The sequence below is a fragment of the Delphinus delphis genome, chromosome 15, assembly GCF_949987515.2.
Source record: "Delphinus delphis chromosome 15, mDelDel1.2, whole genome shotgun sequence".
NCBI lineage: Eukaryota > Metazoa > Chordata > Mammalia > Artiodactyla > Delphinidae > Delphinus > Delphinus delphis.
In genome coordinates this window covers 64,446,596-64,460,169 of record NC_082697.1, presented here as the reverse complement: position 1 = coordinate 64,460,169, position 13,574 = coordinate 64,446,596, and the positions used below count along the sequence as shown (strand labels likewise).

General features: G+C 38.9%; 1 protein-coding gene across 4 annotated transcripts in view; it reads left to right on the top strand.

Moving 5' to 3' along the window:
- SMG1 (SMG1 nonsense mediated mRNA decay associated PI3K related kinase) overlaps positions 1-13,574 on the top strand; it is a 97,657-nt gene that overhangs the window by 55,935 nt on the left and 28,148 nt on the right. For all 4 annotated transcript variants that reach the window (XR_009522140.1, XM_060031819.1, XM_060031820.1 and 1 more), the window contains 11 exons: positions 60-180; positions 3,352-3,600; positions 3,930-4,214; positions 5,364-5,508; positions 5,973-6,111; positions 7,025-7,255; positions 7,365-7,542; positions 8,203-8,364; positions 9,143-9,360; positions 9,662-9,816; positions 11,462-11,684. Coding sequence is in view for 3 of the 4 variants with exons in the window: in XM_060031819.1 (XP_059887802.1) it covers positions 60-180; positions 3,352-3,600; positions 3,930-4,214; positions 5,364-5,508; positions 5,973-6,111; positions 7,025-7,255; positions 7,365-7,542; positions 8,203-8,364; positions 9,143-9,360; positions 9,662-9,816; positions 11,462-11,684 (2,106 nt within the window). In the remaining variant the exon portion in view is untranslated. The remainder of the gene's footprint in view (positions 1-59; positions 181-3,351; positions 3,601-3,929; positions 4,215-5,363; positions 5,509-5,972; positions 6,112-7,024; positions 7,256-7,364; positions 7,543-8,202; positions 8,365-9,142; positions 9,361-9,661; positions 9,817-11,461; positions 11,685-13,574) is intronic.

The following is a 13,574-nucleotide window of genomic DNA, read 5'->3' as shown; positions in this document are numbered from 1 at the left end:
CCTGTGGGGTCGTATAAGGAGCCTGTTTACATTAAGCAGTTTTGGTTTTTCTCTGGCAGGACTGTCTTATCCCACTCTTCAGTGAAGCTTTGCGTTCATGTAAACAGCATGATGTCAGGCCGTGGATGCAGGCATTAAGATATACCATGTACCAGAGTCATTTGTTGGAGAAAATAAAAGGTAATTAGCTTTTTTTAAAAAATGGCTTTGTTGAGATATAATTACACATTTTGAGTGTATAGTTCATGATTTTTGACATTTCTTCACCTGTGTAGCCACCAATTCAGTCAAGATGTAGCATACTTACCTCACCCCCAAAGGTTTCCTTATGCTTCTTGCCAGTCATTTCTCCCATCTGTCCTGTCTTGGGCAACTGCTGATTTGCTTCCAATCACTATAGATTAGACTCATCTTTACTAAAGTTTTTTTTATAAATGGTACAGTATGCTCTGTGTCTAGCTTCTCTTGCTCAGCATTTTATTTTTTAAGGTTCCCTGTGTTCCACGTGTCAGTAGCGCCATCCTTCCTATAGTTGAGTAGTATCCATTGTATGAATATACATCGTATGAATATACATTGTATGAATATACCACAATTTGTTTATCTGTTGATCCTTTGATGGATATTTGAATTGTTTTCAAATTTGCGCTATTATGTCTAAAGCTGCTGTGAAATTCATGTACAGGTCTTTGGGTGGATATATATTTGCCTTTCTCTTAAGTAAATGCCTAGGATTGGAATTGTTGGGTCATATGGTTTAACTTTTGAAATAGTTCGGCAGTTTCTTATAAAGTGATTGTACATTTTACACTCCTTCTGACATCTACATACTTGCTATAGTGGTTCTTTAATTTTAGTCACTGGAGTGAATATAATAGTATCTCATTGTGGTTTTATTTGTATTTTCCTGATGATTAATGATATTGAGCATCTTTTCATTTGAATAGTGGCCATTGTATATCTTATAAGTGTTCAACTCCTAGCCATTTTTAATGAAGTCATAAGACTTAAATATTCTGGATTCAAATTCTTTGTCAGATACAATGTACCGTGAATGTTTTAAATGCTTCAATTGAATAGTTAGAGAATTAGTATTTGTATCAATATTCATAGGTCTCATATTTAAGAAAGAAATGTCATATTAAAGGGATATTAGCAATTTCCTTTTCGCTCTAATACAGAAAAGTTGCCAGAATTCTGTAGAATTAGTCAAAAATCTGGTCGCTAGGGTTACCGAGTAAATTTGAGTTTTAAATTTTAAGTAAGCCAATGCTGGGGTATGCAGGGTGATTACTGGCAACTGTGACTCACTTGGACCCTCAGTGCCAGATAGACCTGGGTTTGGATCTTTAGCCCAACACTTGCAAATCGAGGGACCTTAGGGCAAGTCATTAAACTTCTGAGTCGCTTTGCTTTTCAGTTATGGGGGTTGCCCCACTCATGAGATTCTTGTAAGGATTATAGGAAATGAGACAAGGTATATAAAAGCCCTAGCACAGAGCATGGCATATAATAGGAATACAAATATCATCTCCTTTCCCATCCTTCCCATATTGAATAAGTTTTAGAACTGAGAAGAAAAAGTCAGTAACCCAGTAGTTACATTTGGAGACAGAACCTCACTCCTCCTTACTTTTCTTTCTTTATTCAGCAAGTGTTTATCAAAATATGTGCTTTGTGCCAGGTACTGCGCTGTAAGTTGGGATGTAATGGTGAACAAGACAAGCCTTTTTTCTGCATTCCTAGGACCAAAGAGATTCTGGAGTCTAGCAGGGAAAATTGTCATCAAGCAAGGAGCAGCAATATAGTGTGCTAAATGGAAGTGCACATGCATGGTGCTTAAAATAGCACAACAAGGGCACCGATTTAATCCTAGGAATCAGAAAAGGACTCGGGGAGGAAGTAATATTTAAGCTGAGACCAAGGGGCGGGTAGAGATGAGAAAGAAGGCAGACTGGTGTAGTTAGAGAAAATATCATGTGTGAAGTCCAGCAGCAGTAGTAAAAGATTCTTAGATGACTCAATTCTCAATTCTCGCCTAAGGGAGCATGGGAGGAGATGAAGCTGGATGAGATTGAGATTAGAATGCAGTGTAAGCATCAGTGCCTCATAAGCCAAATTTCAGAGTTGGGGCTTTATCGGAAGGACAGTGGGAAGGCCTGAAAGGGAAGTTAAGTGATCAGATTTACCTTTGTGTAAGATCAGTTCAGTTGCAGATTGGAGAATGAATTAGAAGAGGCTAAGGCTGGGGGCAGAGGGACCAGTTAGGCTGAAGTCCCTGCTAAAGGTAACCAAGGTAGTAGCAGTAGGGACAGAAAAAAGCAGATGTGATATGAGGATTGAAAGTAAAGGCTAAGATGACTGCCAGGCACCTGCTTAGGTAGCCAAGTTGATCATGTGCCTTTACCTGAGAAAGAGAAAACAGAGAAGGAAGTAGCTTTGGAGGGTGGTGGAAAACGGATTCCATGTAACACAGGTTAAAGTGCCTTTGAAATACCTGAGTATAGGTGACTGGTAGGCAGGTGGGACTCAGATGTCAGGTCTGGGCTAGAGATGAAGATTCAAGAGTCATCAGCATTTGTATGGTAATGGAAGCCACAGGAGCAGATGATATTGTCCAGGGAGAGTATGCAGAGTAGAGTAGAGAGCCTAGAACTGACCCCGAGGAACACCAATTATAATGGATGGGTAGTGGATGAGAAGGAGACTGAGAAAGATTCTTCAGAAAGGTAGGAGTAAACCAGGAGAGAATGGCATGGTAGAAGGGCAGAGGGTACTTACTCAAGAAGAGGGGATGGTCTAGCCTTACCCTCATTCCTCACCCTTGGCTTAGGCTCTTTATACTAAAACGATTCAGAAGCTAAAAAGTTAAATTTCTTTTTTTTTTTTTTTTTTTTTGCGGTGCGCGGGCCTCTTACTGCTGTGGCCTCTCCCGTTGTGGAGCACAGGCTCCGGACGCGCAGGCTCAGCGGCCATGGCCCACGGGCCCAGCCGCTCCGCGGTATGCGGGATCCTCCCGGACCAGGGCACGAACCCGTGTCCCCTGCATCGGCAGGCGGACTCTCAACCACTGCGCCACCAGGGAAGCCCAAAAGTTAAATTTCTTGTACTGAACGATTTTTACTTTTGTCTACTCTGTTGTATACATTTATTTTAACAAACATTTATTGTTTATTGTATGCCAAGCACTATGCTAGCTGTTAGGGATTTAAAGATGATGAAAAACGAATTATATTTATTTAGGGAGGTAGTGGGGAAGGGAATAGTTGGGGAAGAAATTTTTTGGCCATGTTTCTCTGCAATCTGGGATTAGACCAGGCAAGGACTAATAAAACATTTTCTTCTCTCCAGAACAAACAATTCCAGTTAGAAGCCATCTCATGGAATTAGGTCTAACAGCAGCAAAATTTGCTAGAAAACGGGGGAATGTGTCACTTGCAACAAGACTGCTGGCACAGTGTAGTGAGGTTCAGCTGGGAAAGACCACCACTGCGCAGGATTTGGTCCAGCATTTTAAAAAACTATCAACTCAAGGTCAAATGGATGAAAAATGGGGGCCTGAACTTGACATTGAAAAAACCAAATTGCTATATACAGCAGGTTAGTAAAATGAATTATGATTAATACGCGACTATAATAAAAATCATGTGTGTGAATGTTACTGTGTATGGTGTAAGGCAATAATAGAAAAGTTGATTTTTTTCAACTGTTGCAGAAAATTTGGGTCCTGAAGAGTAAGTTATGTGTAATTGACTTACCTCTGCAATTTGGTGCTTTTAAAAGAGGTAATTTTGTTATTGTTTATTAAAGTAGGAAATGTTTCCAGAGATCATTGGTTATCACTGAATTTAAAATATTACTTTATCCTGAAAAAATGTCATTTGTTTGCTTCTAAGGCTTCTGAGGGCTGGTGTTTTGATTTTTTATAGGCCAGTCAACACACGCAATGGAGATGTTGAGTTCCTGTGCCATATCTTTCTGCAAGTCTGCCAAGGCTGAACATGCTGTTGCCAAGTCAATTCTGACATTGGCTAAATGGATCCAGGCAGAATGGAAGGAAATTTCAGGGCAGCTGAAACAGGTTTACAGAGCTCAGCAGCAGCAGAACTTGACAGGTCTTTCTACTTTATCTAAAAACATACTCACTCTAATTGAACTACCGTCTGTTAATACAATGGAAGAAGAGTATCCTCGGATCGAGAGCGAATCTACAGGTAGGATATGTTTGATTAGCTTTAAAATATTAATTTCAGAAGTTATTTCCCCCTATTTTAAAGTTTACAGTGTTAGGCAGGCTATAATTGGCCACAAAAACTGTCTCTGTGGAAATTTAGTATATTATATTGCCCAGAAGTGACTAAAGCACATTTCTTTAGCATCTGATGCCACTGTGGAAGTCACTGAACTCCGCCTCCAAGGCCATACTTCCCACCTCCCCAGTTCATGGTGCTTTTATGGACCTTGATGTTTTTCCTGGCAGTAAGGTCCTGCCTGTGATATCTAAAATTCTACCTCATGCTAGGAGGAACAACAAAGTTACAGAATAGTGGCCTCTGGTCCCGTTGACTGGTGGAGCACAGAAACTACAGAAAGGTTCAAGTTTCACATCCTGACACTAGTGCTAGTAACAGAAGGATACTCGACAAATAGGATAGTTAATTCATTCAGTGTTTGAGTGCCTGTTATGGTAGGCACCATTGTCCAGGTTTTACAGATTGGGAGATAACTAACCTTTTTGCTGAAACATGAGAATTTTGTTCATGTCGTTCATTTTGTTGTTGTGAAGCCTAGAATTGTAGTTACTTACATTGGTCTTACTAAGTAATTCTAATCTATGTACTGTAGCCATCTTTATTCACAAGGGATATGTCTTGTGATCATTATAAATCTTCATATTAGCAAGTGGCACTATAGCAGGAGATTTCTTCACTTCTAAACTGGAAATAAAGATATTTACCTCATGAATCTTTGATTGAATGAAATTGTATACTCATCACCTATCTGTCATTTTTGCCAGAATGTTTAAGCTGAATCTAATTGTGAGGAAATGGCCAGTCAGATTCAAAATACAAGACATTCTAGAACACATCTGACACCTGAACTGTTCGTAAAGTTCAGTATCATGAAAGACATTGATGTGTTTTACAGGGTGATAATTTAAGCTTACTTGGGAAGCTGAGTGATTCATTTCAACATATTAGCCTTTTAGAAAAGCATAATACAAATGTGTGCTTTATCAAATTATGTACCATATAACGTTATAGAACTTATTATTTGCAGATAGTAAAATCCTAAAATGTTAATGGGAATGCCATTAGAAATTTATGAATGTGACATTGTTATTTTTTTCTCCACTACGGCAGTACATATTGGAGTTGGAGAACCTGACTTCATTTTGGGACAGTTGTATCACCTATCTTCAGTACAGGCGCCTGAAGTAGCCAAATCTTGGGCAGCGTTGGCTAGTTGGGCTTACAGGTGGGGCAGAAAGGTGGTTGACAATGCTAGGTATGTATGTTGAAATGTGTAATTTATTTAATGCATTGTAAAATAGAGATTTTTTTTTTATAAATTTATTTTATTTATTTATTTATTTTTGGCTGCATTGGGTCTTCGTTGCTGCGCGTGGGCTTTCTCTGGTTGCGGTGAGCGGGCTTCTCATTGCAGTGGCTTCTCTTGTTGTGGAGCACGGGCTCTAGGCGTGGGCTTCAGTAATTGTGGCACATGGGCTTAGTAGTTGTGGCTCGTGGGCTCTAGAGTGCAGGCTCAGTAGTTGTGGCACACGGGCTTAGTTGCTCTGCGGCATGTGGGATCTTCCTGGACCAGGGATTGAACCCATGTCCGCTGCATTGGCAGGCGGATTCTTAACCACTGCGCCACCAGGGAAGCCCACAAACTAGAGATTTAAAATCTCTGCTGACATGGCAAAGTTTAGGTTGCTGAAATACTGATGATTTGTTTTATTTTTATAGTCAGGGAGAAGGTGTTCGTCTGCTGCCTAGAGAAAAATCTGAAGTTCAGAATCTGCTCCCAGACACTATAACCGAAGAAGAAAAAGAGAGAGTATATGGTATTCTTGGTCAGGCTGTTTGTCGGCCAGCGGGGATTCAGGCAAGGAAAACATGATACAGTGTTTGGGGGAAATAGTGTCAAGTTCACTGTTCTAAATCACATATACTTGATTAAATGTTTTGTTTCAAATGAAACTTTGATAAGATGAAAGTGAGTTAAAGTAGTTTTCTAATAAGAAGAATGTGATTTCTTGAGAAATCAAGTCATTTCCTTAGGGTCCTGTTAAAAAAGGCAAAGTTTGTTTTATGTAGATTTCTCTTTTAATTGCTCTTCTGATCAGAAATTCTTAATACTGGCTTGGAAGCTTTTAAAATATGCCAGTGTCTAAGCCCTTCTCCACATATTCTGGATGGAACGTTTGTGTATGTGTTGGGGATGGGAGGGTTTATTGAAGTTTTACTAGGTGATTCTAAATATACAGCCATAGCTGAAAACCAGCGGACTAGATGGTCTGTAGCATTTACTCCCGCCCCTCTCAAAGTTCTATGAATTCTAGAATGTTATAACTATTAAGTATTTAGTTGTAGACTTTAGAAGTTTGCATTTTATTTGCTGAGATAAAACTGTGTTGACTTAGTTCTTGCTCTAGACTTCAGCATATATCAGTGTCTGTCAAAGCTGGTGTTAAGTACATGTGCAGTACTGTAGAGAGAGTAAGGTAATTCTCTGCAGGCAGAGTATTATGTTGTAACTCTGAAGCATTTAAATTCCCCAAATCAAAATCTTTGATCTTTGCTAAATGCTTATATCCTTCATCATTAGCTACGTTAGTGAGTATATCATAAAGAGAAGCATAGTAACATTGATTTAATATGTATAACACTAAATGTGGAGTATTTTGGTCTTTCATAAATGAGAAAATGCTTGCATATGTTAGGAAAATCACGTACCTTTCTCCCTTTTTTAATTTGTGCCCAAAAATAGCAACTTTTTTTGCCCTATTTTTCTTCAGGATGAAGATATAACACTTCAGATAACAGAAAGTGAAGATAATGAGGAAGATGACATGGTTGATGTTATCTGGCGTCAGTTAATATCAAGCTGCCCATGGCTTTCAGAACTTGATGAAAGTGCAACAGAAGGAGTTATTAAAGTGTGGAGGAAAGTTGTAGATAGAATCTTCAGCCTGTACAAACTATCTTGCAGTGCATATTTTACCTTCCTTAAACTCAATGCTGGTCAGGTAGGTAGCACAGTGTTCTGTTAGGAAAGTTTATTTGAAATTTCTTTTCTCGTAGATGGAAGCAGTATTCTGAATTGTCTTATTTTTTCCTTTCGTTTTTCATCCTTAGATTCCTTTAGATGAAGATGACCCTCGGCTACATTTAAGTCACAGAGCAGAGCAGAGCACGGACGACGTGATTGTGATGGCCACGTTGCGATTGCTCAGATTGCTTGTGAAGCATGCTGGAGAGCTTAGGCAGTATCTGGAACATGGCTTGGAAACAACACCTACTGCGCCATGGAGAGGTGATAGTCTAAATGTTTCAGGAAAAATTATTTCTGGGTAGAAGATAATAAGGCTGTTGAAAAATAATAGTTCCCTGGACTTCCCTGGAGGTCCAGTGGTTGAGACTCTGCGCTTCCACTGCAGAGGGGCATGGGTTCAATTGCTGGTCAGGGAACTAAGATCACACATGCCAAGTGGCGTGGCCAAAAAAAAAAGTTCCTCTATGTTTACTATTTGAGTGTGTTATGAAATGGCTATATTAGTTCATAGGACACTCTGGACTGCTTGTTATACCACTTCCCTCCCACCTTTCAGAGAAATGGAAGGCTGAGAGGCGGAAGCTTTTTATATACAAAAGGAATTTTGGAGAGAGTGGTAAGAATAAGTTTCAAAAACTTTCATGTACCCTTTGAAAAAATTGTCTGTTTCTGCCTTCTTTTACAGGCACTCACGAAAATATATTTCTCTATAACATTTTTGAATTGCTTAGGATTTTGATTATAGCTCTGTACCCTGACTAAACCTGCAAATCAAGAACTATTGTGTATGGTTCTTTGCTATCACAGGGAGAAATTTGAGGTTCTTGGAACTTATGCTGACATATCAAGTTTTATCCTTTTGCCTCCACCATGTTGACTGTTTTTAATAACTTTAAAGTATTTTTCTTTCTTATCCTGAAGGAATTATTCCACAACTTTTCTCACGCTTAAACCACCCTGAAGTGTATGTGCGCCAAAGTATTTGTAACCTTCTCTGCCGTGTGGCTCAAGATTCCCCACATCTCATATTGTATCCTGCAATAGTGGGCACCATATCGCTTAGTAGTGAATCACAGGCTTCAGGTAAGGAATTTTAAAATACTGCTACTTTAAGTATAAATGAGTTTGCAAACAATGTTTTATAGGTAAAATTTTTTGAGCTTTATGTTCCAGAGTTGATAGAGTTTGTAATTTTTCCATAATAATAATAGTAACAATAATAACACCATTTATTGAGTGAGTAACTACCATGTCTGGCAGTAGGATGTGTGCTTTACATGATATCTTCAGTCTCACAGTAACCCACCAAGGCTTGGAGAAATCTCAGGTTCACCTAGCTGAATTAACTGGCAGACAAGGATGGAAAATAAGTTCTGGGCTCTGGCTGGGGGAACACTTTATTTGTTGAGACTCATTTATTATATTTTCCCCCATTTATCTTTTTTTTTTTTCGGTACGTGGGCCTCTTACTGTTGTGGCCTCTCCTGTTGCGGAGCACAGGCTCCGGACGCGCAGGCTCAGCGGTCATGGCTCATGGGCCCAGCCGCTCCGCGGCATGTGGGATCTTCCCGGACCGGGGCACAAACCCGTGTCCCCTGCATCAGCAGGCGGACTCTCAACCACTGTGCCACCAGGGAAGCCCCCCCATTTATCTTTTATTAGCTTATAATATTAATAAATATAGAAGCTGAACTTGTAAAAAGGCAAAATATCCATGATCTTTGGTCAGCTTAGTGCACAGAAGGCAAAATTAGTTAAATGAGTGCTCTGGGATCAAATACATTATTGATGTTTTCCCTAACTCAACATATGCACATGGAGAAGTATCCAAATTATACCTTATTCTCCCATTTCACTTTAGGAAATAAATTTTCCTCTGCAATTCCAACTTTACTTGGCAATATTCAAGGAGAAGAATTGCTAGTTTCTGAGTGTGAGGGAGGAAGTCCTCCTGCTTCTCAAGATAGCAATAAGGATGAGCCTAAAAGTGGATTGAATGAAGACCAAGCCATGATGCAGGATTGCTACAGCAAAATTGTAGATAAACTGTCCTCTGCAAACCCAACTATGGTGTTACAGGTACAAAAAAACCAACTCATATGTTTTAAAATAAATTTTTATTGTCACCACCCCCCCACCCAAAAAAACTCACCTAAAAACTAAACCCATAAAACTGTTACAGAAATATTATTCAAGGAGTAAAGCTTTTAAAATAACCAAAATTGGTTTTATAAATCTTTACTGATAGAATCACTGATCAAGGTTCTCTAATTGGTTAATGAACAAGATGCACACATTTCACTTGCAATATCCAGTGTTTGCAGAACTGTGCTGTGTGTAGATTTGTAGATGAGCATATTTGGATGTGCCGTGTGTGCAGGTTCAGATGCTCGTGGCTGAGCTGCGCAGGGTCACTGTTCTCTGGGATGAGCTCTGGTTGGGAGTTCTGTTACAGCAACACATGTATGTCCTGAGACGAATTCAGCAGCTGGAAGATGAGGTGAAGAGAGTCCAGAACAACAATACCTTACGCAAGTATGTTTTCATATACTTACACTCCAAAAACATAGCTGCCTCTTTTTTTTTTTAATGTAAAATACATATGAAGTTTGTCATTTTAACTAATTTTAAGTGTACAGTTCAGTTGCGGTAAGTACATTCACAGTGTGATGTCCAGTTCCAGAACTTATCCATCATCCCGAACATCTCCGTACCCATTTAATAGTACTTCCCTTCTCCCCTATCCCCAGCCCCTGGTTACCACTATTTTGCTTTCTGTCTTTATGAATTTGACTATTCTGAGTACTTCGTGTGACTGGTATCATATAGTATTTGTCCTTTTGTGTCTGGTTTATTTCACTTATCATAATGTTTTGAAGGTTCATTCCATGTTGTAGCATGTATCAGAATTTCCTTCCTTTTTACTTCTAAATAACATTCCATCGTATGGATATATACCACGTTTTATTTATGCACTCATCTGTCAATGGACACTTGAGTTGCTCTTGTCTTTTGGCTATTGTAAACAATGCTTCTATCACCACACAAATATCTGTTTGAGTCCCTGCTTTTAATTGTGTGTGAGCCAGTGGATTTGCTGGGTCAGATAGTAATTCTATGTTTAACTTGTAGAGGAAGTGGTAAACTAGGTTCCAATTTCTCCATACCCTTGCCAACATTTGTTGTTTTCTGTCTTTTTGATAGTAACATCCTAATGTGTGTGAAATGGTATCTTGTGGCTTTGATTTGCATTTCTCTAATGACTAATAATGTTGAGCATATTTTCATGTGCTTATTGACCATTTGTATATCTCCTTTGGAGAAGTGTCTATTTGAATCCTTTGCCCATTTTTGAACTGGGTTGTTTTACTGTTGTTGAGTTTTAGGGGCTCTCTAAATATTTTGGATATTAATCCCTTATCATACACATGATTTGCAAATATTTTACCCCTGTTTTATGCATTGTCTTTTTCACTCTCTTGAGTGAAAAAAAAAGTCTTTTTTAAAAAAAATTTATTCCTGGCTGTGTTGGGTCTTTGCTGCACGTGGGCTTTCTCTAGTTGCAGAGAGCAGGGGCTACTCTTCGTTGCGGTACGCGGGCTTCTCATCACGGTGGCTTGTCTTGTTGCAGAGCATGGGCTTCAGTAGTTGTGGCACGTGGGCTCAGTAGTTCTGGCACACGGGGTTAGTTGCTCTGTGGCATGTGGGATCTTCCTGGACCAGGGATCGAACCTGTGTGGCCTGCATTGGCAGGCGGATTCTTAACCACTGCGCCACCAGGGAAGTCAAAAAAAAATGTCTTTTGATGCACATGATTTTTTAGTTTTGATGTAGCCCAGTTTATCAATTTTTTCTTTTGTTTTCTTCTAAGAGTTTTAAATAAAGCCTTAGCTTTTATGTTAAGGTCTTTGATCCATTTTGACTTATTTTTTGACATATAGTAAAAGGTAAGAGTTCAGCTTCATTCTTTTGTAAGAAGATATCCAGCTTTCCCAGCACCACTTGTTGAAAAGAGAAGGCGCCTCTTTTCTATGCTGGATTTTTTGCAATGCTGTTTTTAGTCAGTTACCTTGCTTATATTTTATTACTTTATTTTGACTATTCTTTGATACTGTTTACTTACACTTGACAATTAAATTGTTCCTTGTTTGTATTGAACTCTTTACGTCTTTCTGGTCAGAGAAGAGAAAATTGCAATCATGCGGGAGAAGCACACGGCTTTGATGAAGCCCATTGTGTTTGCTTTGGAGCATGTGAGGAGCATCACGGCGGCCCCTGCAGAAACACCTCATGAAAAGTGGTTTCAGGATAACTACGGTGATGCAATAGAAAATGCCCTAGAAAAACTGAAGACACCATCAAACCCTGCAAAGCCTGGAAGCAGCTGGATTCCATTTAAAGAGGTACAGAAAAATCTCAAGAATGCTACTGAAATAGGAAATTCCCTGAGATGAAAAATTTAAGTAAGGGGACTCCTTTTACTTAGAACACAAGAGAACTTTCTAAGCCCATGGAAGGCAGCCAGTGGTCAGTTTCTTGTAAAGAATATAGAGAAAGGTGTTTTCTTCATTTTTAAGAATTTGAGGATGAGTGGGCCTAGGGTGGCAAACTTTAATCTACTGAGGGTTCACACCAGGGAAGAATATACTGTAAGAAATTAGACAAGGAGGAGCTGTGGCCTTGAGCTAAATACTGACTGCCTGCTATATTCTTCTCATAAAAGATTAAGAAATTTAATCTTGGACCTATGTAGTTTTTCTTGGTGGAATGGTATTCAGTATTTCTAACAGACAAAATATTCACACGTCACAACATCAGTTTTTATAAGGAATTCTTTGACAGCAATTCTGCATAGCCTGTTTGAGGGATGATTAGTGTAATTAAATACTTGAGAATCCTTATTTTTTATGTTTTGGTCCCCTTAATTCTGTATGTTCTTTGGTTTTCATATGTTTCAGCAACAGCACCACTAGTTGGGGGAGACTGTTTATTTATTTATTTAAAATTTATTTATTTTACTTTTGACTGTGTTGGGTCTTCGTTGCGGTGCACAAGCTACTCATTGCAGTGGCTTCTCTTGTTGCAGAGCACGGGCTCTAGGCACGCGGGCTTCAGTAGTTGTGGCACACGGGCTTAGTTGCTCCGCAGCACGTGGGATCTCCCCTGACCAGGGCTCGAGCCCGTGTCCCCTGCATTGGCAGGAGGATTCTTAACCACTGTGCCACCAGGGGAGCCTATTTAAGCTACTTTGTAGCTTTTTTTCTTATCCCTTCTTTTCTTATCCCTTTCCTATATTGCTCTTAACTGATTTCATTAACTTTAGTAATGAAAAAACTATTAAAAGATATAGTGTAGAGACAAAAAATATACCTGACTTTAACTAGTAAATGCAAAATAGAGGAAACTAGAGGAAATGCTAAATTCAGGGGAAATGCCTTAGAAGCACAAGATAAGAGCACTAACATGAAGGATGAAGTTTATTATGTGTGGCCTAGCCAAGACTTGTTTTCTCGTGTTCCAGCAGTAGTTTCTTGCTTCTTTGTGTTCTTCTCAGTAAATCAACCAAGAAATCCAGAGGAGGAGACAGGGAGAATAGTTTTTTTTTTAATTGAAGTATAGTTGATTTATAATGTGGCGTTACTTTCTGATGTACAGCAAAGTGACTCTTTTATATATATAGACTTACATTCTTTTTCATATTCTTTTCCATTATGGTTTATCCCAGGATATTGAATGTAGTTCCCGGTGCTATACAGTAGGGCCTTGTTGTTCATCCATCCTATGTATACTAGTTAGTATCTGCTGATCCCAGTCCTTCCCCCACCCCCACCCCCTTCCCAGGGGGAGTACTTTTAAAAAACCCCGTGTGTGTGTGTGTGAAATAAGTCATAGAGAAAACTTTTAGAAGTCCTATGTCCCTCCATAATTATATCTCCCTTTCCACAACCACTGCTCTGAATTAATCATTACTTACTTAAACAGTTTTTATTGATACATTTCTAAATGGTATATTGTTTAGCTTCTCCTGTTTTTGAATTTCATATAAATGAGATTATATTGTATGTACATGCATGTGTTTACCACTTCCATAATTGACGGATCAGCATTAGGTTTTTGTTTTTGTTTTTGTTTTAATGTCATCCATATTTTGTATACAGCTGAACATTGATAGATTATGGGACAATACCACAGTTTATCCTTTGTCCTGTCAGTGGATACTTGATGTGTTTCCAGTTGTCTTTTTCCTTTTTTGAACAAATGTTGCAAAAGATTGATTTAAAAATTTTCACATG